This window comes from Ooceraea biroi, chromosome 11 (assembly GCF_003672135.1).
Source record: "Ooceraea biroi isolate clonal line C1 chromosome 11, Obir_v5.4, whole genome shotgun sequence".
NCBI classification, from domain to species: domain Eukaryota; kingdom Metazoa; phylum Arthropoda; class Insecta; order Hymenoptera; family Formicidae; genus Ooceraea; species Ooceraea biroi.
Window position 1 is genome coordinate 618,876 of NC_039516.1, and position 26,589 is coordinate 645,464.

Sequence of the window (26,589 nt, forward strand, 5' to 3'; positions counted from 1 at the left end):
TTTAATTAAGCCAACAATAACCGACAAACGACCAACAAACGATTCATAAAAAAAAATTAAAAAAGTAAAAGTTGTCCGGCTAACTTCCCGGAGCTTTTTTCTTCTTTCAAATAAAAAGAAGGATGTTTTGTAACATTTGCAACGCTAACTGGACTTACTGGACTACAGTTCAAGTAAAGTGGATTCTACAAATGAGAATTTAAGACATAAAGGACGTTTTCCAACAAGGTAGATCGACCTTCGCAATCTTTCCATTTTGACGTAATGCGCATGCGCGCGCATGCAGTTACAAAAGTTACCTATAGATATCATATTTTCTGTCTTGCTTTCTCAATATCCCTACCGCTTATCGAAAGATACGTAAGTAGCATTACTTATAACATGTTATTATTTACTATTTGTGTTTATTGATTTATTTCACTTTCGCATAATGGCATCTCCATCAATCATTCCTACGTCTATAATCTAGATACGTCGTGTTCCGTGATTGATCGATGTAGCACGTTAATTTTCGTGTACATATTTTCAACCCTTCCAACTTTTTCGAGATAGCAGCCAATTGAGAAACGAGAAAATCCCAAGTAACACGATAATATCGCATTAATCGAGTGATCGATTTACGCGCAAAGGACGTTAATGGATTCAACATGCTATCTTTTATCTGAACGTCTCGGTACTATAAGGTGAGGTTAGTATTTGTTTTGATCATCGTTGTGCGCATTGGAGTCAATTGATGTTCAACTTTACTCAAAATTGCAAGTATTTCTACCGTTGTAAATATTCTGTTATTAGTTTCCGTGGAATTTAAGTTCTGTCTGACAGTTTTGACATCTGAATTACATTTCACTGTAGTTACGTAACATCGTAGTAGTTAGGTTAGTTTGACTTGCTATTAAAAAAAACAATATACTGAAACTGTGAAATCTTATGTTACGTCAAATTCGTCAAACGATAGTAGTCTAATTAATCTCGTCGTCGCGCGTGCAACGTTATTTTCCGCACGGTATTATTAACCAATTTTCTTGCGTTACGGGAGATCCGGGAATGCCGCAGTAGCGCGGTACACGCGCACACTCGCTGTATCTCGCCGCATGCGTGTATAAATCTTCGGTATAACAGCAACGGCCCTGGGGACGGTTTCCGCGGAAACCGACTTATCGATTTGCCTAGGCGTCGCCGGCCGTCGAGCGATTCGAACGGCGGAGAATTGGCTTACCATCTGTCCATGGGACAATTCGTCGGGAGGATTCAGCGTATTCAAGAATGGCGCGTCCAAGATCGTTCGTAACTGTGAAACCGCGCTGTGAAACGACCAATAAAATGGGAAAAGAAAGAGATATCATTGAAGTTGTTCCGTTAAATGGCAGAGGAACGAATTTGTGTCACGAATGTAGAAACCTAATAGCATCACGTTATTGACGATTTTCTGATGTAGACGAGCTTACTGACTACACAGTTTTCTACGCACGTCTAAGGAAGACGGCGACAAATTATTAATACGCATCAGGCGGATATAGCAGTAAACGGGAAAGTTATACAAAAGAAGAAAGGAAACTCAGCTGTTTTAAAATACATTTCTGAAAGAAAGAGAGAGAGAGAGAGAGGGGGGGGAGAGAATGCTGATGAAAAATCAAAAATATACTTTTTTATGTGATTAAGAAGCAGAAAAATAAATAAATTAAAAGAAGAAGAGGAAAAAGAATGAAGGTTGACAATAACTTGAAGAATCAAATTATAGCCATTAAATTACACTGAAAAAATACCTGAGGATGGGATTGCGTTTGAACAGCTTGGTCCTCCGCCCTTTAAATAACATTCAAGATAAAGTGTGATGAGTTTCATTTGTAGTAAATTTTTCTTTATAGATAAACCAGAAAAGAAAAGAGATGAATCTCAAAGAGAGAGAAGAGTGAGAGAAAGGGAGTACTGTGTAAGGTCAATGTCATAGATATGACACCAGACATACAAGTGTAGCCAAGATAAATAATATCCTTAGGAAGAGGACGGGAATGCTAAACAGGAATTGCACGACGCGCACGATCATCCAATATTGCTCCGCGCAGGACACGTTGCACGTGCCGCCGGAGCAGAGGAGATTTCGGCGTGTGCACGGTCTGCAGCTGCCGCTGCATCCCCAACAGATCGTCGGCTGGGTGCTGTTGCTCATCGTGTTCACTGGCACTTTCGTCGTGCTGCTGACAACGCCGTTCCTGCCCGATCTACGCTTCGTCCTCTTGCTGTTGTTCGCCACGTTATTCTCGCTGCACGTGTTGGCCCATTTGACAGTGCTGTTGCTAGACCCGGCCGACCCGGAGGTGCGTGCCCGGCCAGCCGGTGAGATCGTGCCCGAATTTGATCGTACGAGGCATCGGCACGTAATCGAGAACGGCCGATGCCACTTGTGCAACATCACTGCGCTCGGTCGAGGCACCAAGCATTGCTCTATCTGCAACAAGTGCGTGCCGCGCTTCGATCATCATTGCAAATGGTTGAACAGCTGCATTGGTGGCCGTAATTATGCGGCCTTCCTAGCGTGTCTGGCGTCCACGCTGATCGTCGCACTCGCGGTCGCCGCGCTCGCCCTGGGCGAGTTGGTGCTCGTCAACGTGCGCTTCGTCATAGATGACGAACGTTGGACCAACACCAGCAGTACAAACGGTACAAGTATGAATAACGCTACAACACCGTCGCCAGCATTGCCGATGCCTGGGACTGGTTCACTCATTCTCATTACTGTGATCGGTGTTCTGTCAACTGTCGCGGCAGTTCTGCTTATACACCTTTGCTTCTTTCATGGCTATATCGCTTGTCTCGGTCTCACCACGTACGAGTACGTGCGTAGCAAGCGAGAGAAGAACGCCACCGGCGCTACCATTGGCTCCAGGACGACGTCTTCCGCTGGTCTGTGTGGTGCGTCTTACTGTAGCAACGGCAATGGTGAGGACATCAACCAGATGGTCAACACGCGAGGCTTGTACTCTCGCTTATGCGAAAACGGTCCGTTCAAGCTCGCCGCAGGCACAACGGCAACGACGGATGTGTTCGTTTGCTCGACGCATGAAGAGACGCATGGCGGCGACGCAACGACGAACGGCAAGAACGTCTGCACGAAGACACTCTCCTCGATGAAGGTCAATCGAAACTTCCACCTCTGCTTCTCGTATGACGCGCGCACTACCGAAACCTCGATAGAAGTCTCCTCTTCGCGCACGACGGATGTGGTGGAATCGAAGAAGAATAAAGAATCGCCGGACGCGAAATCATCCTCCACGCCCTCGCCGGTGTCCTGCTGTTTCTGCATCATGAATCACCCCGAAGGCAGGCACGACAGAAACGGACGACAGAGGCGTCGCGCCGGCGAACACCGTCCCGAAGTGGCGAAACGGTCCTGTGGGGCGATGCGAAGGATACAAACGTTTCTGCAGGCTCGCCTAAGAAAGAGCTCGAGGCAGAGGTCGGCGACTCCGTTGTCAACGATCGGTCGCCACTGCGGCAACAAGGTGATTCCGCAGGCGGACAGTCCTCCGGACGTCGCGCCGACCATTACCGAGGCTCAAGATCAGGTTGTCGAGACGATGACGACGGAATTGAGGATGCTGCCACACAATCCACGTCCACCGACGAGGCTGCCCGCCCTGGATCTTCCGCGTGTTATTCACAGCATCAGAGGAGTACCGCCGAATCCTGGGGATATCTCTGTTCTGGGTCCGATAGTACCATCTTCCATGATGATGTCCAAACGAAGTCAAGCCCACCTCTGCACTCGACGAAGCGCAACTCTCTCCAGGAAGAGGCCGCGCTTCAAGGTCGGCTCGCACATTGTCGCGCAGACTGCTCAACTGTCGCCGATACCGGAATCTGAATTCTCAAAACCAGCCACACCGAGGTCGCCGTCGCGATCGGGCTCGGCCTTCACCTTTCCGCCGTTACGCGAGTAACGTTATCATCAGCACTGTACAGGTGTTGCTCTTAGGAATACTAAGCCTAAAACTAATTCTGAAAGTGTTCTAAAATATGTCTTTATATGTAGAGGATATGTTCACGTTTAAGTGGAAAAGTATGGATCAATCAAAGTTTCGTTGAACACATACATGCACACACTGATACAAGATTCATCAGATTTGTGTAACTTTATTCAATGAAGCTGTTCAGACATTCTGTATGATCTGTTTGTTGTTTATTAAATAAAATCTAGATATTTATAGTCCGGCATTTAAAAATTTTGTGAGTGTGTATAAACTAAGCAATTAAGTATTTATTATAAATCTGATTTACATTTTCCATTTTGTTATAAATATTGTGTAAATATTGCGTACGTGCGTGCGTGTGTGTGTGTGTGTTATGTGTATGCACATAATGTGTTTGTATGTGGTTATATTAGCAAAGAGAAAAATTCTTAATATAAAACCTTTGTCCATATAAATTATTATAAAATTCTATTTTATAAACAATATATCTAAATCTTTATATTCCTTATTTAAATATACGGCATTCGTTACGCTAAGAATTGATAATGCCCATCTTGTTTTTATAATGTAAGCATGATTATGAAATAACAATTATATTTGTTATAACATGACAAAAATAGTTCATTCGAAAAAAACATGCGAAAATATCATTAATTTCTTTTATTAAATTATTTTCGATTAAATTCATAACTCTATCTTCATAAAAAAATAATTATAATTTGTGCTATAATTTCTAATTAAGATTTGTATCATTAATATTTATTTATAAATTATAATAACATGTATATTTGTCTCATATTTCAAAATCTTTAAATGTGTTTAAAGCAGATTAAAATTAAGCACTTTTATCGTCTGCTTTATCATTATTTTTATATAAATGAATTTATATAAATGAATATAATTAAAATTTTTTTTGTTAATATCTTTTTGTTAAAATGGCATGTAGTAACACTTTTACATAAAGTTTAATTTTAACAAGATATTATAATGACAAATAATATGTATTATAATTTAGATTTCTCAAGGCGACATTGGAGTACTTTTTTATATCATACAAACAAATAAACACACACACCCACACACTTTATTAGAAATGTCAACGTGTTTAATACGACATTACACAGCATAAAAATTCGCATTAGAATGTTTAAACTTATTTTAACGATCAATTAGAGACGATATCAGACTGTACAATGTCATTACAGTCATTACAATATTAGATCATACGACATTAATCGGATTAGTGCAATCGATGTCATTTAGTTGCCGTATTCGTGGAAGTGATATTACCGTCACGCCACTCTCTTCGCACGCAGCAAACTTGTACACGCTAGAGATATCGCAAAAGTTCTGTATCTCGTAGTCGCGAATAACATTTCGCTCGATATTCGTTTGTGCAGATAATGTCCACGAGCACGAACACGAGCGAGTCGTTTGATAAAAGAACTACCGTGTCAAAGACAATGAACGTTTGGGAAGATTTGGGTTCACCACGCTGCGTAGTCGCGCCGATGGTGGACGCGAGCGAGTTGGCATGGAGATTGCTCAGCAGGCGACACGGCGCTCAGCTTTGCTACACGCCGATGCTACATTCCTCCGTGTTTTGCCGAGATCCCAAGTACAGGCGAGAGGCTCTCGTTAATACCAGTGAAGATCGCCCATTGATCGTTCAGGTCTGTCGCAGTGAGGACTGCGCCTCTGCTGGCTATCAAGTTGAATGAATGTTTATGAATTTTTTTTATATAAATAGATACTTTACAGACGTAAAAGATAAAGAGAGAAAGGAAAAGGAGGACTTACTTACTCTTCACTTTCCTGTGACAGTAATTCATTGTTTTTTTTTTGTTTTTTTTTTTAGTTTTGTGGCAATGATCCAGACATATTACTAGAAGCTGCACGGTTGGCCGAACCATATTGCGACGCGATCGATATCAATATCGGCTGTCCACAGGCAATCGCAAAGCGCGGTCATTACGGAGCTTTCCTGCAGGACGACTGGGATTTATTGAGGAGAATCGGTACGTACGTTTCTTTCGTTTAAATTCGCGAGGAGAGATTCAAGTCCTTATATTTTAATAATGCTGTAACAATATGGGAAATTCTTTATACACAGTGTCGACTTTGAAGAATGGATTACAAGTGCCTGTCACCTGTAAATTACGAGTGTTTCCAGAAATTAATCGTACCGTAGAATATGCTCGTATGCTAGAGGATGCAGGCGCCAGCTTACTTACCGTCCACGGACGTACGAGAGAACAAAAGGGTCCATTCACCGGATTAGCGTCTTGGAAGCATATTAAAGCCGTGAGGTAGTTCTTGTTCTCAGCTCGACGTTGTCTCTCAACGTCTCATTGTGTAATCAGAAATTAGTTTCATTTTTGTTGATGTGATCAGTTATTCTTTTATTCTTTTAATATTATTCATCGGTAAACGGTACTCAATTAATTATTATTATCAAGAGACACGGTAGTGTCTCGCGTCAAGTTACGCGCAGCGAGACCGCACCGTGACACTTTTACGCGAAGCGACGCTTTCGCAGATTTATTAGATCTCAATAACCGCTGAATGGATCAAGTTCAGAGTAGGCTCAAGGATAGCTTGGGGTCGAATTATGTAATAAAAGTGTTTTCATTTTTTCAAATAATGACGCTTCGTTAGGCGTCGTTGAATTTAGAGCTGTAAGAGAAATGTCGTCTCGTGCAGTTAATACACAATAGCTTGTGTGTAATCAGAGATGCCGTGAAAATTCCTGTAATCGCTAATGGCAACGTACAATGTATGCAAGACTTGCATCGGTGCATCGAGGAGACCCAAGTACAGGGCGTGATGTCGGCGGAGGGGAATCTCTATAATCCGTACATATTCGAGTCTTGTTACCCCGCTTGTTGGGAGCCTGCCCTGGAATATCTGGAGCTCGTGAAGCAATATTCGGCGCCGACCTCGTACATCCGCGGTCATCTGTTCAAATTGTTCCATCATGTGTATGTATCAGCTTATCGATCACAGCGAATCGCAAATCACTTTAATCCTATACGTGTGCACGGTATGCTTTTAATTAGAGAGTAGATTTTCTTTAGCAGAGAATCGAGAGGAAAGAGAGAATTTAGCCACCAACTCCACTCTGGAAGCGTTTCAAAATATCACACACGCCCTGCGAGATCGTTATCTACCGTACCATGAAGGACGTATGGTGTGGCACACAGAAAAGACGGGTAATAATAATTTGATATTTAAGGAAGCATTAGTTTCACTTATTAGATCGCACTTACGTATCTCTCTCTCTCTTCTCTGATGTCTTTAGATTATAATTTAGAGTTGCCGCCGTGGTTGTGTCAACCTTACGTACGAGAACTGCCACAGGAACACGCACAGAAGTTACAGGTAAATAAATCGATGATTAATTGTGCTGTTTCTTCCATTACAATACTAAATTAGAATAACATCCTTTTCAACGTCTAAAATAATAAATAATAATAATTTTCAGGAAGGCACACCACAGAAACGAGAATACAGAGACGAGGACGGAAACGAAATATCGCGAAAGCGTTCGAAGAAGCTTAAACGAATAGCACGAAGGCCAAACCGAGCGACTGCGGTTCCCAAGAGAAGCTCGGATCGATGTCACGACTGTCCGAATCCCCTGGTTCGTTGAAACATTTTCGATTGTTGTGGTACCTTACTGTATCGGATATGCTTTGACTACGGGTTCAAGATACAAAGATTCAAGATATCAGAATATATTGAGGATCGTACTTTAATACATCAGTTTTTGTGTTCGTAGGGTTTCAAGTGCGAGTATAAATTATGTCGACAGTGCTGTCGAAACAAATGTTACATAGAGAATTTGGACTGTCCCGGTCACAGAAATCTGACGAAGACTAGAAGACAAATGGCGAAGGAATTCGAGGCGAAACGTAAAAGCGAAAATGTAATATAACGTTATGTCAAAGTATTTTAAATAGAATTATACGGAATACAATTTCTCTTCCTACTTAAATCTCACTGCTGTCCTACAAAAGTATCGATCTGACATCGCGTCAGTTTATTGGTTACATTAATATTAAGCCTAAAATACGATTAGACAACGTACTTTACATGATATCGTATTTACACGAGACTAACGAGGTAATGTAGGAATCTCAAAGATCTACAATACATTGTGAAGCTGTAACAATTTGTACTGTCAAGTCCGACAAGTCCAACAGTATCACTGTACAGTTGAAGTTGCTGATGCGATGGATGTAAAAATACTCAACGGATTGCTTTTCTCTGCTGCTGCTGCTGGCGGCACGTTGTGAGAGGACACAACCTTATCTCCCTGCTTTTCCGTGGTGCTGGTCCAACACTTCTTACTCGAGAGTAACAACACCATCAATAAGGGAAGATGAAGCAACGAAAATCGGAATAATTTCCTAGAATTAGCGCTATCCGAATGCTCGTTGAACTTCCAAGCTAAAATAATTGGAATTATTCTAACGTTGAGAAAATTTCATGCATAGTGCGTACCTATACACACACACACACACACACATGCAAAATACACGTTTTACCTAGATAAAGAAAATACGCGTTGAGAGGTGTCGAAGCTAGTGCGAACCACGTGTGAGTTACATCCACCACAGGAGCCAAGTAACACAGAGCCATTAGAACAGCCGTGTATCTCACGGTTGTTCTGCGACATAAATCTGGGTTCGTGACGGCCATCATTCGATAGCCGGCTCGTGAGTAATCCGGTCTTAAATTCCACGAGAGGGCATTAAAATGCGGAAATTGCCACGCGTACAAAATACCGGGCAAGATCCAAGCACCTAATGTCAGGGCATCGCCAGTGCAACCCGTCCAGCCCATAAGTGGAGGTATAGCACCTACTGTAAGGAACAAAATTATAAGTAATCCCCTTTATGGGTTTATTTATTAATTAATTCTTGATAGAATTAATAACTTTTATCTGAAACGTTTTTCTGTATATTTCATATTTTTTAAAATATCTATCTAAGGAAATTAAAATGGAAAGCGCTGCGTGTGTACGCGTGCGCACGTGTATGTGTATAAAATATACTTACCAATTGAGCCAATCCACGTATTACCAATACTGATCCGTTTCATGGGGGTGTAGATGAGCGTGTATAAGACAACGTTAGCAGCACCTAACGCTGCCGTTATACCATTTACTTCATGATAAAGTATCGATAATCCGAGTATACCAGATATCGCTGCGAATCCTACTGCGTGAACAGGCCTGATAGTACACAATATTCACTTATTACTATTCAACAATTCGGTTTATACATTATAAAGCTTACTTTTCCTGAATAAGCAAGCTGTCTGAAGAGACTCACGTCAAACGACCGCGTACTAATACTCGATTTTTCGTCCGTGACATCTGCGCATCAAAAGGAACTTCAAAAAATTGATTAATCGTATTCGCCGTGGCCGAGACTAAGCCCGTGCCAACGGAACACATTGCAAGTGTATAAATGTCGAGTGCTCCAGGAGCTAGTGCGTACCCTGCCATAGTTGTTGCCACAACAAGAGCTACGAGGAAGAGAATTATATGATTCAATGAAAGATCGATGTAACGATTTACATCGTTAACTCTAATGTACAATATTAAATATTGATTTAAAGGTTTGCTTTCTTCGGAATTATATAACAATTAATTATAATTGATCCTTATATCAAGTCTCAAATCCGTGATGTTTGTATGTATGTATACATACATGTTAATTTAATCTTGGACAATTTGAGATAGTCCTTGTGAAGTTTGCTATAATCGATGGTTATTGGCGTCTGTTCTGATTCTTCTACCTTAGATCGATCTTTCTTAATTTTACTACACACATCTTTCTCAACGGAGAAAGGTATTGCTGAAGTTATTGCGGTAACCTGTAATCGATCATTCTCCAACACTTGTGTTGGTTTTTCCATAAATGCAGCTTTTGTCGATTTGTGTTTCGGGGAGCCAGAACACTAAGGAAAACAAATTAAGGTATCTTTAGAGCCTGTAGAGAAAATACATTTTAATAAGTTACATCATTTGGTTCCAATGTTATATACCATGAGGATAGAAAGTTTTGGCACAAAGCTGCATGGTACGTGCCGATAGATTCCTATTGGACGAAGAATAAGTAACATGATAACCCTTAACGCTAATTAACTGCTTTTTATTCCCATTAACCTAAATACAAAAAATAAAATAGATATTAGAGCAGAGAGGTAATCCCATCTAGTCATAACCTACAAACGTATGACAGCATGAAAGTAAGAGCTAATTAGCTTCTCCGTTTCCGGCTAAAAACAATTTTGTACTTACATAGTCATATGTCAACATGATTTTAATTGTTCACGCCACATATTCACTGTTACGTAAGTGTAACAGAACCGCGAATAACATTCGAAACGACCAACGAAACCGGTTACGAGAAGAGCATACTATATACGAGCGCGATCACACCTGACCGCATCATTTAAGGCTGATTCAGACAGGACGCGTCAAGCGTCAAGCAGCGAGCGGGAACCAATCAGCGAGGCGGTATTTTCATACGCCACTGACTGGCTAGTTTTTTCAAACTACTTCGGCAGCAAGTAGTGAAGAATAATTCGACTCAACTTCTCACTCTATTCGAACTGCCAACTGTCAATTTTACACTGCGGATGAAACGCTTGACGCGTCACTGTATTTGACAGAAAAATTCAGTATGAATAAAATGAACACACTTGTTCAGAAGGATTCGTTCTTCGATCATAAATTCGAAAATTAATTGTAAACGTACGATATTTAAATTGACAGTTGTAACGTTTCAAAATTATTTCTAAAAATCACGACGCTTCACCGGCAACGTCCCCGATCGATAGCAGCGTAATTGAAAAATAAAAAAAACAATTACACGCGCGTGTACACTGATATGTATATGCGTACGTAGCGACGGTGATCACTAGATAATTATCAGAAACGACATACCAAGACGACAAGTCGGGAAATGAATCCTTCATTGTCGAAAGTCCAAAGCGAGTCAGCTGATTTATGAGGTTCACAATTTCCTTATCCGATGAGAATTTTTCCTGAGAATCCACTGAGAAATGAATCAGCTCGGTAACATGTAACCCACTGGTTATGGTTAACTGGTGTGTTAGGTTAGGATTGGAGTAAGTTCACGTTTTTCTTTCTGCCTTCTTGAATTGCCAGTTGTAATTAGCGTGAATCGCTTGATTCGAGTTATCGCTCAGATTAATTCCCAGACGTTGACCTAATGCAAAAGAGATTTGTGATAATGAGAACTAGAAGGACCATTGCCATCCTCGGGGTAGGTTTGATCCTTGCCTGCTGCATAATGATCTACCTAATGATGGACCTAACTCTTTTTCCACCCGGGCAAAATTCTAAGCTCTCTATGAGCGACGTAAGTTCCGTTTGTATTGTTTTTGTAAGTATGCTAGAATTGTTTTAACTTAGATTGCTCGTTTCTTTCAGAACCAATGGCTCCATTTTGAGAATAGACTTGCCAAATTGGAAAAGGACTTTGACAAGCATCATAAAGTTATGAACGCCCTGCAGGAGCAAGCAGCAAACATCAAACATAAGTTTGTGCCAGTAAAGTCAGTCGACCATTTCAATCATTCTGGCACTATGATTATACATCCAGGGAAAAGTCTCACGTGTAATTTTAATATCCAAAAAGTCCCGGAGGTTGACATACAGATGCTAGAATTATATAAGCAATTAGAATTTGATAATCCAGATGGTGGAGTTTGGAAGCAAGGGTGGAATATCGTGTACAATGAGAAACAATGGCATCCCAACAGAAAGTTAAAGGTCTTTATCGTGCCTCATTCACATAACGATCCCGGATGGCTGAATACCTTTGAGAAATACTACACGTTTCAAACAAGAAGCATATTAAACAATATGGTGACCAAGCTGGGCGAAGACAGCAGACGAAAATTTATCTGGGCAGAAATATCGTTCTTCAAGCTGTGGTGGGACGATCAGTCCAAAATGGTAAAGGACGAGGTGCGTCGCCTGATACACGACGGACAATTGGAAATCGTGTCTGGAGGATGGGTGATGCCGGACGAGTCCGTGTCTCACTGGGTCGCTCAACTCACTCAGCTGACCGAAGGTCATCAGTGGTTGAAGTACAATCTGGACTATACGCCAAATTCAGGATGGGCGATTGACCCGTTTGGTCTCTCTCCCACTATGCCGTATCTGCTGAAGAATTCAGGATTGGAAAATCTACTGATACAGAGGGTTCACTATTCCGTCAAGAAGAGGCTAGCCAGAGACAAGAAGTTAGAGTTTCGCTGGAGACAATTGTGGGACAACGATGGCTCCACGGAGCTGTTCACTCACGTTATGCCATTTTATAGCTACGACGTTCCGCATACGTGTGGACCGGATCCAAAGGTGTGTTGTCAATTTGACTTCTACAGAATGCAGAATTTTGGTCTCAGCTGCCCCTGGAAGGTCCCGCCGAAAGTTATAACCAAGGCGAACGTGGCGGAGAGAGCGATGCTTTTACTCGATCAGTATCGCAAGAAGGCACAACTCTTCAAGACTGACGTAGTGCTCGCACCGTTGGGCGATGACTTCAGATATACGCACCTCACCGAATGGGAAGCCCAGTACGATAATTATCAAAAACTTTTCAATTACATGAATGATAATCAACAATTAAACGTCCAGATACAATTTGGAACTTTGAGCGACTACTTCGAAGCGGTCAGAGAGAAACGCACTTTGAACGAATTCCCAACTCTGTCTGGTGATTTCTTTACATATTCCGACAGGGATGATCATTATTGGAGTGGCTACTACACTTCTAGGTACGTACAACAGTGTTTTGCCGCTTTTTCAGTAACTGTAGACGAATGAGTTTTAAATGTAGTTCTTAAATGGGATACAGGCCTTTTCACAAACGACTGGATCGTGTACTGCTGGGTTCCTTGAGAGCATCAGAAGTATTAGCCGCTGTAGCTTGGGCTAGAGGTAACGACCAGTTGGTGGAAGGAAATCTCGCGTCTCGTCTGAGCAAGGCCAGGATGTGGCACGCTCTGTTTCAACATCACGACGGAGTTACCGGGACTGCCAGAGATAACGTTGTGATAGATTATGCTCAGAAGATGATAATGGCACTGAATAACTCGGCCCATGTCCTTCAACAATCTATAGCACATTTATTGAAGACGCCGCAAATAGCGCCTATAGATGTAGAAGCTGTGTATTTTTCGTTAGATGAAACTAGGTACATAAATGACTCAGTAATAGTAAAAGTGATCATTCGTATTTTACGTGTACACAAGATGAGATATAATAACGCATTTCGTTTTAAAGGTCGCATCACACGAGCGCGGGCGAAAAGCGTGTTCTCAGTCTTGGGGATGATAGCCCTTCGAGGAAAATTATTCTCTACAATTCTCTTCCAAGGCAGAGAACGAAAGTGCAAACTCTGATCGTGTCAACGCCGTTCGTCAGAGTTACAGACCGAAAAGGACAGGCTGTCAAGTGTCAAATCTCTCCCGTTTGGATCGGTCCAGCCGCACTGTCCGCAGCTAGATACGAATTATCGTTTTTAGTCGCTGTACCAGGATTCGGTATCACTACCTATATCGTTCACGCACTGCATAAAGCATCGTACACAAAGTAAATATTATAACGATTTTTCTATATGAAAAGATTAATCCATAATGAAAGGTGATCCAAAAGGTGTAAACGATAGTAGCATATCCTTTTGGATTACTTCATAAAATTGCACGAGATTTAATGCGCACCATTAAGAGAAAGAAAAAAACAAATATAAGATTTATACTTTTTTCACTTTTTTTTCTTTTTTTAACAGAGGTGTCTATCCGGCCAATGTTACCATCTTTAACACCGACATAAGCATTCCATCAGTACCTGGTTTTAGTCATCTGACGATTTTACCGTACACGCAAGAATTCTCGATTGCTCAAAGGTCAGATCTCTCTGCCTCGTTTGGGAAGTCTGGTCTGTTGAAAGCTCTACGAGTGGGCAACACTACGTTTCCCGTGCATTTGGACTTTGTCAAATACGGTACCAGAGGCTCCGGGAAAGACAAAAGTGGCGCTTATTTGTTCCTGCCCGATAAATCAGAACCAGATCTGGTATTTATGGATACGAGGAGCATTGTTCATTTAGTGACAGGACCAATTGTATCGAAAGTGTTGATAGAGTTGCCGCATGTACGGCATACTTGTACATTGTTCAATTCTCCTGGTAGCGATGGGCTTGGATTGCATATACTCAACGAGGTTGACATAACAGATACGCAGAACTACGAGCTCGCGATGCGTTTGAACACGGACATCGCATCTGGCGACCAATTCTTCACGGACTTGAACGGACTAAACGTAAGCGTTGAGAGATGCAGCTGATCTATATAAATAAAAATTATATTTTATAATAGTCCTATCGGCAAGATTAATTATAGCTGCTCGCGAGTTAAGAAATTATGCGAAATTATAATTGCAAAATGCTTTACCCAATTCTAGATGATCCGACGACAAAGGTTTCCCAAACTTCCCACGCAGGGCAATTATTATCCAATGGGAGCAAATGCGTACATAGAAGATAAAAAGGCCCGATTAACAGTCACTACAGCACAGCCATTAGGAGTCGCCTCCATGGCGTCCGGACAACTTGAGGTGAGTCAGTTCAAAAGCTTCATCTTGGTAGAAATTTCCCTCCATTACATCGATCGTTACAATAACGTGAGATTGAAAAGTAAATTGTAAAATACTCCAAGGATGAATTTGCACATGCGATCTGTTTCTATCAAAAAAATTTATTTAGATCATACGCATATCATTCGCGTGATTTTCGTACACAGATTATGCAAGATAGAAGATTACTTCAAGACGACAATCGAGGATTAGGACAGGGTGTAATGGACAATTTGTTGACAAACCATCTGTTCATGTTGGTTCTGGAGAAAAAGGAAGTGAATTGTTCTTCCGCAGTACCGCCAGTTAATCACCCCGCGGGACTGTTATCTCTAGGCGGCCATCTAGCCTCGGAAGAACTGTTGCATCCAGTGACAGCGCTGCATCCCCATAACTCGCTGCCGTTCAATTTGCACGCGCATTTCTCGCCACTACGATACGATCTTCCAGTGGACTTAAGTATCGTTAGTCTCCGAGTGTTTCCCATTCCTGAGGGTGCAGGCAAAGGTATTGGTATGGTGTTGCACCAACCAGCTGTAGATATCTGCTTTAATAATCATCTCCAACGACGCTTCAACGTTTCGGAGTCGGGAGAGATTGATTTGACAAAATTCCTCAATGACATGGAAGACTGGACCATAAGTAAAGCACCTCTTACATTCCACAATGTTGGACCATCTCTAAAATCGCCCATTGTGAACTTGTGTCCGCATCAAGTACTACCAATATTGTTTCACAAAACGCAGTCTTAATTAGAGAGAAAATATTTTGCGTACAATGTACATTGCTTCTTATTCTTGTAAATTTTGTTTACTCAAGATTATGTAGTCTACGTTCGCCAAGGCTGATGGACTCGTACTGTCTAATTTAAACCTGAAACAGTATCAGAATATTAACAGCACTGTCATTAGTTTAAGTTAAAGGTCTCGACATTAATATTGGGTTATAGCAAAAGTTTGTAGCGTTGTTTATATGGAAGAACGAAATCGTGAGACTACCGCAAGAATGGTAGTGGAACGAAACGGCGCATATATAGTTGAATAAATAGTTATAAACGCATGTAATAACTTTCTGGAAATTTCACTAAAAGAAACGCCATGAACGTTTGTTATAATCCAATATTTAGTCAAAATTATTATTTTGGTTGAAAGTTGCACTTGACATTAATATGTAGATTATAATATTAAGGAATATTATAATATAAAGAATAGAAAAGCTACCTTGAAATTTATACTACATATACAAGGTGTTAATTTTCCACCGCCCACTAAGTACACAGTGTCATTCCTTATGAAAAGTTGAGTCGAAAAGTCCTGAACTATTTTTCTCTACGATGCTCAATGACAGAGTTATTATTAAATAAATACCAGCAAATTAACGCCATCCTTTAGAAGTATACACGTCTGTGAGTTACACAGCTGTCTTAACGGCATGAACGCAGCGACGGAGTACTCACGCACGCTACCAGGCGCGCGGCCCAGTGACGTATGCCCGGCTAAAGGTCGGCACTAATTGGATTGACTTTACTCAATAATTATTACTTTATTAAGCATTATAGAGAAAAATAATGCAGGACTTTTCGACTCAACTTTCCATAAGAAATAACACTGTGTACTTAATAGGCGGTGGAAAATTAACACCCTGTATATATGAAGTGAATTTTAGGTAGAATGACTTTGGTATATAATCATGTATTTTAATATATATATATATATATATAAAATTTCAGTCTACCTCGTGCATTAACGATATCTCTATTATATATCGAATATCATATATCGTATCCTAAAATTATATATCAAAATAATGGAAAATAGGAGAAAACAATTATACTTATGATTACTTTGTTAATTAATGGAATTTTTATTATTATTTAAAAAGATGTATAATTACGTAACTCTCCTATTTTTCATATAATTTTCTTATTTCATACGTATGTATTCAAAAAAGGAAAATATCATTCTATGCACGAAAATTAAAATGACTGATGAATGAATGTAATTTGGATACGTATTCATATAGCATATTTAACGATTATTCATAGCGATTATTTATAGCGTATTTATACGATTATTTGCCTCACAAAAATGAAACACACACACACACACATACACACGGGTTAAAAAAACCACCGTGAAGTATTAGTGATGATATTAATCGATATAATAGAATGCTGCTTGTTCGTCAAAGCAAACGCTTTGGCACTAGTCAATTACGTATAAAATAGTTTTAACTTGTGGCGATTTTTTATACGCTTGTACTACATTGTACATATATTATTGGAAAAATGAAATGAGAGTACGTGTATACAAAGTTATATGTATACATGTATCCCTATTTAATATTTTATACGCAATGTAGGATATGTGTGTACACATGTAAATGGTTTTAGGAGACTTGTTTGATGTAATATATCATGTATAATGTAGTACAAAGAATTTTAACGTGCGATTGATGTCGATTGAAAATATAATTAAGAATCTTTTTTAATCAAAATTATATGGGCAAATAGAACCAACAGTTGTTACCGATGCATACATTTTAATCACTCAATTTATAATAGTAAAATACTCAGAACGTTTTGATCCCCTTCAGCAGGTAGTTAAAAGATTTAAGTGATTTTGAGATGTACGTACTGACAACTGACCGTGTACACATTCTACTTATATGATTCTGATTAAATAGAATAGAATCTTTAATTATTAATAATTAAGAATCGAGTATCAGTATGTTTGTAATTGTAGTAGTAGCAGTATATTGTGTATTACCCAAGAGCATAGAAGAATTGTATCGCTGACGGATTGTGCTTGAAGACGGTTAAGACAATTTTCAGCATCTGGGTCTGACGTGCTACAGATTCCAGAGCTAACATCATAAACCGACCGAGCCCTTTGCGCCTGACCAATGGTTCCAGTTGTAATTCGTAACTGCACATGTAAATACCACATCTTCACCACGTGCAGAGGTTTAGTTTTAAGATAAGTATTGTCTACACATATGATATACGTACCAATACAACACTATGTCACCATTGTCGACATCAAAACGAAAGTGTGAGAAACCCAGATATTTATCATTACACGATGCTACCAAGTACCAAGACGTTTCCTCCGTTAATTCTGCTTGCTTCTCGTCTGCGTTCCAGCCCCAACTAGTCTGTTCGTACATACTCTTCATGTTTCTCTCCATGATATCGAAAACCCAGAAGAGACATTCAGGTTCAGCGTTTCTTGCCCTGATGCAAGAGAGTTTTACAGTACAATTATCCTTTGTGGTATACTCATGAAACTTCTGTAATTTCTCTAAAGGGTTCGCCAAGGCGTTTGCCTTGTTGATCAACTGTTGTTGCGCCGCTGCCTTTTCCGCTAGAAGCTGGCGCCTCGTTTTCCTGGCCTTTTTCTGTTACAAAAACGAAACGTATTTGAAAACTAATTAAAATGCTTTAATAATTCTCACAAATATTGAAAAGTAAGTAAACAAAAAAACTGACCTGCATATCTGCGCGACTTAAATGATTCAAATTCAAAAATATTTTACTTAAATTTCCCTTTTCCTTTTTTTTAAAAAAAGTATATTTATTTTACTCCTTAATTCCGCCGAGTAATAAATTTTTATATATAGTTTTTTATTTTATAATGAATTTTATTTCTTGGACGTAAATTACGTTATTTCAAGTAGCGTAGATTACATTAGGTTAACCGGAAAGTCCATGCGGATTTTTTAACAGATACTGTTCACTTCAACTTTCAACCATGGGTATGTTCCACTTGGCGCTAGCAACGACGCGAGCGTCATTCTGTCCTCATTGCTCACTTGAATATTGAAGAAAGATAGAATGATGAGCATCAAGTGGAACGTACCCTAAATATACGGTAAATCTATCAGGTGTGTGTGTGTGTATGTGTATGTGTATGACACTCGAAAAGGTGACACTTGAGCACATATTTACTGAATAAAGTGATTGCAATCGAGTAAAAACAACTGTTTTAGCAGTAATTTGAAAGTAGAAGAAAATAACGTGTTTTTCTGGTGCATAATACTTTTTTTATTACCGCAAAGGTGGGAGCACAGACTTTTGCATAGGAATAATATGTTTCATCTCCATTCCGGGGATGAAAATGGAGGATTCTGATTGGTTTGTTTCTTTATGCATTACGCAGAAGTGTCTGTGCTCCTGTGGTAAATATGCGAGAACAAAAGATACGTGCTATACGCAGGAAGAGGATGCTGCATGAATAAATGAATGAATGAATGAAGAGTACTCCTAGCATGAATATTCCAGAAGTGTAAAGTTGCTGAAAATTACAGGAATTCGATTACAATAGTACAATAATTAAGTTAGAGTGAGAAAAAATTATACTTGTCTCACTTTAACGTATTGCACCAGTTCAGCAATGCAGGAATAAAAAACAGACCCATATCTTCCTCAATTTACAGTTTGCAGTTTTATTCTTTAGAGGACTTCAAAATTCACAAATTTCTTGTTGATAAAAATTAAGCATTTTATCAGAATGATATGCAATTATAGTTGAGAGATGGCGACAAGTTATCAAAAAGAATGATGCCTACATATTTAGTTCAATAAAATTAATTTATAATAGTGTTTGAATTTTGTTAAAAAAATCCAATATATGTACACAGCGAATATGCATTTGCAGAAGTAGTTCTGTGAGATAACGACAAATATATAATTTCATAAACAAAATCTGTTTATTAATGTATTTTCATCTTTCAGAAGCATTTGATCTATTAATAGTCCTTTTATTTTGCTACTTCATGCATATATAATACTTTTGTGTGTGTGTGTGGTATATTTACAGTTTAAAGCTAAATATTTCACCTTTATACATTTATCAATCCACTTTACTTGAAACTCATCGGAAAACAGACTATTTACCAATCATGATTGATCGCTATTGTAACGACGTGTAATATGCACTTCTTGTCAAAGATCAGAGTTTATCAGATACATAGCGCCATCAAACGCCATACTCATTGTCAGTCTCCTTTGGTCCTTTGGTGCTTGGCTATGTGACGACGCTAGCACGAGTATGTTCAACAGCTCTGCTCTGATGGGAATGAACCGTGATCAAGGGTCAGTCGAGTGATTACTCAAAAGATCCGTATCATTCGTCGTTTAAGTCATCGAGTGCAGTGAGAGTTCACTTTTGGAGGTTGGGTCGTAAGTTTATTTTCGTTATTTTATCCCGAGTTGAGAGAATGATCGGTGTTTTCGTTCGATGTTGATCTCCTACTACGATGTTTTCTTTCTCAATAAAAAAAAATAATTGTAATCACATTACACTACCCGCGTACCTTTCTTCTCAATGAATACATATACGAACGCGATTAACGTACAGGTTAAGTGTTTAATCGCTTATTACGTACTTAATTATTGGTCTTAATTTGTCTACCAATTTGGTGCTTATGTCCAATGACTTGTTGCGTGATCATCTCGGTGACGTAATGATACATATACTGATAACTGGTTAGATTAAATTTATATTACGCATATGTGTATATATATGTATGTAACATGTGTTGGTATTTAGCGCACAATTGTCTTACTGATCATACTTCTGTGCTCTCTTTTTTCTCGCATTTTCTGTACTTTGAAACGTGCACATTCAGTTCAGGTCGCAGCGTGATTAACAAGAATGCCTTTATTGAATTTATTTATTGTGCACATATTTATCAAGCACGTTTCTCAAGAGCACTTTCTAAATTTTAATTTCACATTTGATTGCCAATGATGCCAGCTGATATATGTATAGGTATTTTATTTATGATAAAGTAAATTTATACTAAATCCAATAATTGAATGTTTCAATATTATGCAATGCTTAACATTCACTATTATCCTTTTACTTTAGAGTATCGTTCCATAGAGGCTTAACAGAATGGCTGAAGAGGAGAAAGCTGTTTCCTCATCCATGACACAATGCTACGAAAATTACATTATAATCGACGTGGGTGCTAATCTTACGAATAAGAAGTATAGTCGGGATTTAGATAGCGTAATACAGAGGGCAAAGGATGCCGGTGTGCAGAAAATCATGGTGACTGGCGCGAGTATTCGTTCTAGCAAGGAAGCACTGAGATTAACCAGAATATATCCCGGCACACTTTACTCGACCGCTGGCGTGCATCCGCACGACGCTAAATCCTGGGAGGATCCGGACACCCTGCACGAACTAGAGAGCATATCCAGTAATCCGGAATGCGTCGCGATCGGAGAGTGCGGCTTGGATTATAGCCGTGACTTCTCCGCCCCGGAAACGCAGCGCGCCGTGTTCCACAAACAAGTAGAATTAGCCTGTTCGTTAAATAAGCCGTTAGTGATACATGAAAGAAACGCACAAAAGGATGTGTTAGAGGTGCTCGGCCAATACAAAAATCGTCTGCCGCCTGTTCTAATTCACTCATTCATTGGCACCGCGGAGGAGGCGCAAGTCTACTTGGATCAAGGATTTTATTTAGGTATCACCGGTTATCTGTGCAAAGATAAATCCGACAGCGGAGTCAGGCAGCTGCTGGAAGGGGGACAAGCACCATTGGACAAGATCCTGGTGGAAACCGACGCACCATTTATGTATCCGAATACCAGAGCTAGTAAATTACCTGGACACGTGAAGGACGCTCTAACCGAACGATCTACGATGTTCCTTCATCGTTACTGCACCTTTCAACGTAATGAACCATGTGCCTTGCCAGCGATCGTGGAAATGGTGGCGGCCTTTATGCGAATCACGCCCGAAGAGGTTGCACTGGCTACCGCTTTTAACGCTCTAAAGTTATTTGGGCTGAATCAATGATAATAATATTCGGATCTCAAAGGTGTGCGTAAAATGGTGCTAGTTGGTGCTACAGGAATATTTAGTTACGACTTTTAACGTGTAGCGCTTCATTCGAAAGAAAATATATATTTCTTTATAATGCTTGTTTTTAGTTTTTTAAAATAATAATTAAATAATAATTGTATCGATAATACATAGAGAAATACATGGATATGTCTGATTGCTTATAGGACATTAATCAAGTTCACTGGCAATTAACAAATCTATAGAAAATCTAAGAGATAATAAATATTTGTATTATAGATAGGTATATTGTAATCTATACTTAGGAATACATAACTTGTCTGTGTACAAAGTTTTTATTATATTAACATTTATGCATTGTACTGTCTTTCTGAATTTTTTGTGAAATGTTGATTATTCTAATATAACACTTGGAGATATATGTATATAATCCAGTATTATACACATTTCATTGTTGATAGAAATATTTTCATACGAATAAATTGTTAATTATGGATAAATTTTCTGTCAAATACATCTATTTTCACGTATAAATTATATTTCTATTTTTTAAAAAGTAAAAATATCTACACATTCAAAAGCGAATGTGTACGTGCGAATAAATCATTTATGTCAAGTGTTTCTAATTAAATGCGTTGCTTCTTCTCTTTTTAGTTTAAAAATATTTATATGTTGGATTGAACAGAAAGTTTGTTTCGTTTTTGACAAGAGATGGCTCGAGATAGGAATATTGTACAATAGATATGCCCATGGCCAGATGGCAATGCCGAGGTCACCTCCTTTCTTTCGTAAATAATAAAACAAAATAAATAGATATGCAGGTAATCTTACAGTCGATTCTTGCTTATACTTGCTTATAAAGTGCATTTTGGTTTTTCCGGATACTATGGATCGAGCAACTACTTTTACTTATTTGTTTATATATCCTCCCTGTAAGCACAAATGGTTTTGTTGAACTTGGATCGCATTCGTGCCTTTTTGAAAATAATAGAGCATTGTATGCTGCAAATGCATATCTTTATCGAGTCGTTTTCAAAACCGTATGGGATGAACAATATACCATGAATTTGCGCAAACGTTGCTTTATATCACAGCATTTTTCAAAATATGCAAGATTAGGTCATGGAGTGCGAAAATCCATACGAACTTTTCTTACAAATTGGGAAGAAGAAGAAGGAAGAAGATGAAAAGAGAGAGAAAAAGCGAGAGGTAGGAGAGAAAGAGATACAAATAGCACAACTCCTATGTGTTTTTATATAACTTTTTACTCTTAAAATCTGTAATCCACATACATTATATATATATACAAAAAATGAACTTTGTGAAATCATTTATTTCACCTAATAATAATAGTATTTAATGTTCCTGTTTTTACATAAATGAAATGTATATTATAGTTTGGAATCATTTTGTTGCTTATTTCATATATTTGTCGTTTGCATGAAAAATATTACATTATGTAATATCCAATTACATACATTTGTTATAATCGTAATGTTCACAGAAGCTTCATAAAATATTTATGAAGAAGCGGCTTTCAAAAATATAATTTCGTGATATTGACTATACAATAATTCAGTTCATAATTCTGACACTGAGAGATCCTCACATTTAAGCTTTATAGCTTGCATCAAGTAGGGAACTCTTTCATATTCGGGTAGCTTGAACCAAGAACTAGAATTTATTGCTATTGTATTGGAATTTGTTAGTGCTTCCGCGGATTTTATTTTCAGCAACCATGTACTTTTTAATCTTTGCGAATTTATAGCGTAAGCAGCATCAGGTAAATTGAAAATAAGTATTCTGAAACATAAATAAATAAATATGTGTGTGTGTGTGTATACATATAACAAAAACATTTTCTGTGTAACATAAATAATATAATAAAATGTTAACAACAAGTAATTGTACGAAATCAACTGTTAAACGTTAAATAGATTCGGAAATTTTCTTACATTTGACTCATACTTGGCGTTTCTATATCCTCAACATAGATCACCTTATTAGATGCAATTGTATTAATTGCAATAGGATAGCCACCTTTTCTCATTATAACAACGTGATCTACAATAATATTTTATTAATATTTTATATATATATATATGTAAATACAATTTTATTATATTTTATAATTATTTTAATTCTATTATAATTGTCTATTTCACTTGCACACACAATTTGCAGTTTTTAAAATATACATATAATTTATAAATAAGTTAAGGTAATAAGTTTTCAGCTAATAAATGTTTATCAGTTTTTTAATATAATTTTATAGTTATGCTATAATTATTTTGCACTTTATTTCACGTTTTCACATTTTATTAGCACCTTAAATTATTTAATGTTTATCAAGTTATATCATTTATAATTAATTAACATTAATTTGTAGTAATTAACAACTGAGTGAAAAATGATTGATTTTAATTTAGTCAGAGACATATCCGGCTATAGTAACAGGAAATTTGTTTATAACTTACCAATATGATGGCCAAGCTTAGTTTTCAAGTCATTATGGACATATTGAGGACCACCTAACGCCAGTTCTAATGCCCCTCTCAAAGAATATGTAGGTTTTGTCGTACCGAGATCGATAGCATGCTGAATTAGGTCTTGCGACGGCCACGATCCATTATAATTCGGATACAACGTCTTGACACTCTGGTACAAGAGTAATAGTTCCCTGGCACATGTATCTTTCATTGGAATATTATTTACATTGTAGGAGAACACTTTATCGAGTAAACTCGGGTTATAACAATCCAATGCAATCATATGTAGGGCAAACTTGATCGTAGAAATGCTGACAAACTTCATGTTATTTGCCAATATCGCATCTCGTATAACGTCCCAGAATACTGGCTTGTAATCTGCATTAATAAATCCCTTTATAAATGTGAATACTTTGGTATACGATGCCCCTTTCAACAGATACGGTTGCTCGAAACATTTCGCTGCTAAATACTCCAGCAAGGGTATATGCACGTAATTTAGATCATTCAACAGTTGGAGTAGATCGACACCACTAGCAAAATCAATGTTCGAAGATAACGCTGAGCTGATAAAAGCATCTATCAATGCTTCATTGTAAAATCTGTGTCCATGTTTCTTGCTACAACGATATATAAAATATTGTCAGTATCTTATTTTTCATAATATCAAACACTATAAGAATATATATAAGAAATAGAAAAATAATATAATTTTATAATATATAATCAAATAATATAAGAATTTTTGGGACATACTTGTCTCTAATAGTAAGCAATAGTCTGTGAAGTATCTGAATTATCTGACGAACGTGCAATTCTTTCGCGTTGCTTGTGAGAACCTTTTGTACATTATATAGCACTTCGATAGCTATTGGAGATAGATCAGACATAGAACATAGGCTGTGAAGGATGGACAGAGCCATTTTTGCATTCAACTCATTTCTATGCTCCCGTAAAGATGTCAATATTATATTTTGTACTTCTGAATTATTTATATTGCGTTGACTTATAAATTGTAACGATGACGTCAACATAGATACATCATCCGAATCCAACTTTGTGGGCAACTGAATCTCAAACACTAAAGGCAAAGCTATCAGTAAAGCATCTCTCAGCGGCGTGCTATCCATCTTCTTTAATAAGAAGACTATAAAAATTATATCTCGAAGTGATATATCGTTCACGGTTGTGCGAATCATTTGTAACAATGACTGAATTAAAATGCTGTCATTTGAAACCTTTATATATGTAAATATTTTCAAGCACTCAATAATCTCGGACGTATTCATGACTCTGATGTGTCTATTTAACACCTCACACAGGCGTATAAAGCCGCTGTGTTTCGTTATACCTTCTATATCTTTTATACGGTCGTTTTTGATCGATTCAAATAGCACAGTTATCACGTGCATGGCTTCGCTCAGAGTCATGTTTGTATAAGCTGCTGTTTCCTCCAACATTTTCATAGTTTTGTATAATTCATGGCTCGTATGAGTTTTCACCCGAGATATATCTCTTTTCACCGATAACGTAAAATCTTCGAACTGCGTGTGATCTAAGAAACGTTTCATTACACTATATAGTATTGTACTTGTATCATAAATGTATTTAAGGATATTCAATTACCTGTCAAGTTAGTGCTATACGATACCCTCTGCACCGACTGTAACGGTGCTACATAATTTGTCCATTTGCGCGCTATTGGATACAGCCGAAGAAATCTCTTTAGAGCTCTGTCCATTTTATAAATAGTTGTTGCTACGCTGCAATATAGTCGATATTCTGCAAATTATAATATTATAATTGCACACACAGTTATTGCTTTGTGAAATGTTGATTTTTTTAAAAGATAAAACTAAAAGTAAGGATATAGCCTGATGTGAGACTCGTAAGTAATAACCGGCACATATAGCTCTCCGAACGGTAAATGAGAGGTTAGAAATACGTAGATATTGTTTTCTTCGTGATTACGTCATTGATGTGTTCCTTGTATTTTAAATGATAACGTGAAGAATATTAATAATGTAACGAAAATATAAAGAATTAATCTATTTATTAAATAAATAATGAGTAGTTATTTTTTCAAATTGCATACACATGTTGAACACAATATACTACCAAACTGACCAATTTCATAGAGACCCTTTAATAAGAGTCCCGCAACGACGTCTTGTAAGTTAAGCCCTTATTACACTACAGGTTGAGATTACGGTTTGCGATTGGTTACACTCCAATCATGCTTGAAGCGTAGCCAATCGCGAACCGTAATCTCAACCGCAACCGAGCCCGCAACCTGTAGTGAAATATGCTTTAAGAACATGTAATAGATAACAGAAAAACAAAAATGAGAAAAGATAATGAAAAAAGATCATGTGCATGTTAAATGGAATGTAAGTTCATATTCGGTGTTGTATTTCTCAATGCAAAATAAGGCCTATGGCAGAGAACGCGACGTAAGCGCTTACGTCGTAACGTAGTTCAAGGCAGAGAAAAACCATATACCATATACGCGATATACGTTTACGTTTAAGGGGATGCTGGAGCTGCTAGTGAACTTCTTCGCGATGGTGCTGCCATCGCACAATATTTGCACAATAAATGCTTTTTACAAAAATTTGGCAATTTGTA

The 26,589-nt window shown here is 38.2% G+C and overlaps 6 protein-coding genes across 12 annotated transcripts; 3 read left to right on the plus strand and 3 right to left on the minus strand.

The window, feature by feature from the left end:
• Positions 1-376: 376 nt before the first annotated feature.
• On the plus strand, positions 377-7,945 carry LOC105274661. Its single transcript, XM_026973809.1, has 9 exons — positions 377-3,934; positions 5,344-5,641; positions 5,827-5,986; positions 6,082-6,277; positions 6,701-6,949; positions 7,035-7,180; positions 7,270-7,349; positions 7,453-7,611; positions 7,750-7,945. The coding sequence occupies exons 1-9, from the start codon at positions 2,010-2,012 to the stop codon at positions 7,903-7,905; spliced, it is 3,369 nt and encodes a 1,122-aa protein (XP_026829610.1). The 5' UTR covers positions 377-2,009; the 3' UTR covers positions 7,906-7,945.
• A 30-nt stretch (positions 7,946-7,975) lies between these two features.
• On the minus strand, positions 7,976-10,433 carry LOC105274662 (protoheme IX farnesyltransferase, mitochondrial). 2 transcript variants are annotated; one of them, XM_011330968.3, is made up of 7 exons: positions 10,282-10,431; positions 10,026-10,146; positions 9,689-9,938; positions 9,308-9,503; positions 9,032-9,207; positions 8,519-8,836; positions 7,976-8,420 (listed from the first exon to the last, which is right to left on the minus strand). In XM_011330968.3, exons 2-7 carry the CDS (start codon positions 10,101-10,103, stop codon positions 8,176-8,178), a joined length of 1,263 nt encoding a protein of 420 aa, XP_011329270.1. In that variant the 5' UTR covers positions 10,104-10,146; positions 10,282-10,431; the 3' UTR covers positions 7,976-8,175. The 2 variants fall into 2 exon arrangements, with proteins under 2 accessions (XP_011329270.1, XP_011329271.1); XM_011330969.3 differs by having other exon boundaries at positions 8,305-8,440; positions 10,282-10,433.
• A 183-nt stretch (positions 10,434-10,616) lies between these two features.
• LOC105274664 (alpha-mannosidase 2) lies at positions 10,617-15,889 on the plus strand. Of its 2 annotated transcripts, none has more exons than XM_011330970.3 (8): positions 10,617-11,114; positions 11,196-11,368; positions 11,440-12,794; positions 12,875-13,213; positions 13,303-13,611; positions 13,808-14,339; positions 14,481-14,633; positions 14,819-15,889. In XM_011330970.3, exons 2-8 carry the CDS (start codon positions 11,219-11,221, stop codon positions 15,401-15,403), a joined length of 3,423 nt encoding a protein of 1,140 aa, XP_011329272.1. In that variant the 5' UTR covers positions 10,617-11,114; positions 11,196-11,218; the 3' UTR covers positions 15,404-15,889. The 2 variants fall into 2 exon arrangements, with proteins under 2 accessions (XP_011329272.1, XP_011329273.1); XM_011330971.3 differs by having other exon boundaries at positions 11,208-11,368; positions 14,819-15,403.
• On the minus strand, positions 15,382-19,460 carry LOC105274665 (N-alpha-acetyltransferase 40). Its single transcript, XM_011330973.3, has 4 exons — positions 18,142-19,460; positions 17,662-18,050; positions 17,420-17,578; positions 15,382-15,524 (listed from the first exon to the last, which is right to left on the minus strand). Exons 1-4 carry the CDS (start codon positions 18,145-18,147, stop codon positions 15,443-15,445), a joined length of 636 nt encoding a protein of 211 aa, XP_011329275.1. The 5' UTR covers positions 18,148-19,460; the 3' UTR covers positions 15,382-15,442.
• Positions 19,461-19,500: 40 nt separating this feature from the next.
• LOC105274666 (3'-5' ssDNA/RNA exonuclease TatD) lies at positions 19,501-22,095 on the plus strand. 3 transcript variants are annotated; one of them, XM_011330975.3, is made up of 2 exons: positions 19,501-19,825; positions 20,525-22,095. In XM_011330975.3, exon 2 carries the CDS (start codon positions 20,552-20,554, stop codon positions 21,464-21,466), a length of 915 nt encoding a protein of 304 aa, XP_011329277.1. In that variant the 5' UTR covers positions 19,501-19,825; positions 20,525-20,551; the 3' UTR covers positions 21,467-22,095. The 3 variants fall into 3 exon arrangements, with proteins under 3 accessions (XP_011329277.1, XP_011329276.1, XP_019890131.1); XM_011330974.3 differs by having other exon boundaries at positions 19,502-19,833; XM_020034572.2 differs by lacking the exon at positions 19,501-19,825 and adding an exon at positions 19,842-20,425.
• A 625-nt stretch (positions 22,096-22,720) lies between these two features.
• Positions 22,721-26,151, minus strand: LOC105274660 (FAST kinase domain-containing protein 2, mitochondrial). 3 transcript variants are annotated; one of them, XM_026973902.1, is made up of 6 exons: positions 26,057-26,151; positions 25,588-25,743; positions 24,718-25,516; positions 23,950-24,581; positions 23,428-23,536; positions 22,721-23,275 (listed from the first exon to the last, which is right to left on the minus strand). In XM_026973902.1, the coding sequence occupies exons 2-6, from the start codon at positions 25,700-25,702 to the stop codon at positions 23,053-23,055; spliced, it is 1,878 nt and encodes a 625-aa protein (XP_026829703.1). In that variant the 5' UTR covers positions 25,703-25,743; positions 26,057-26,151; the 3' UTR covers positions 22,721-23,052. The 3 variants fall into 3 exon arrangements, with proteins under 3 accessions (XP_026829703.1, XP_026829704.1, XP_026829702.1); XM_026973903.1 differs by having other exon boundaries at positions 26,089-26,107; XM_026973901.1 differs by lacking the exon at positions 26,057-26,151 and adding an exon at positions 25,862-26,044.
• Positions 26,152-26,589: the final 438 nt, after the last annotated feature.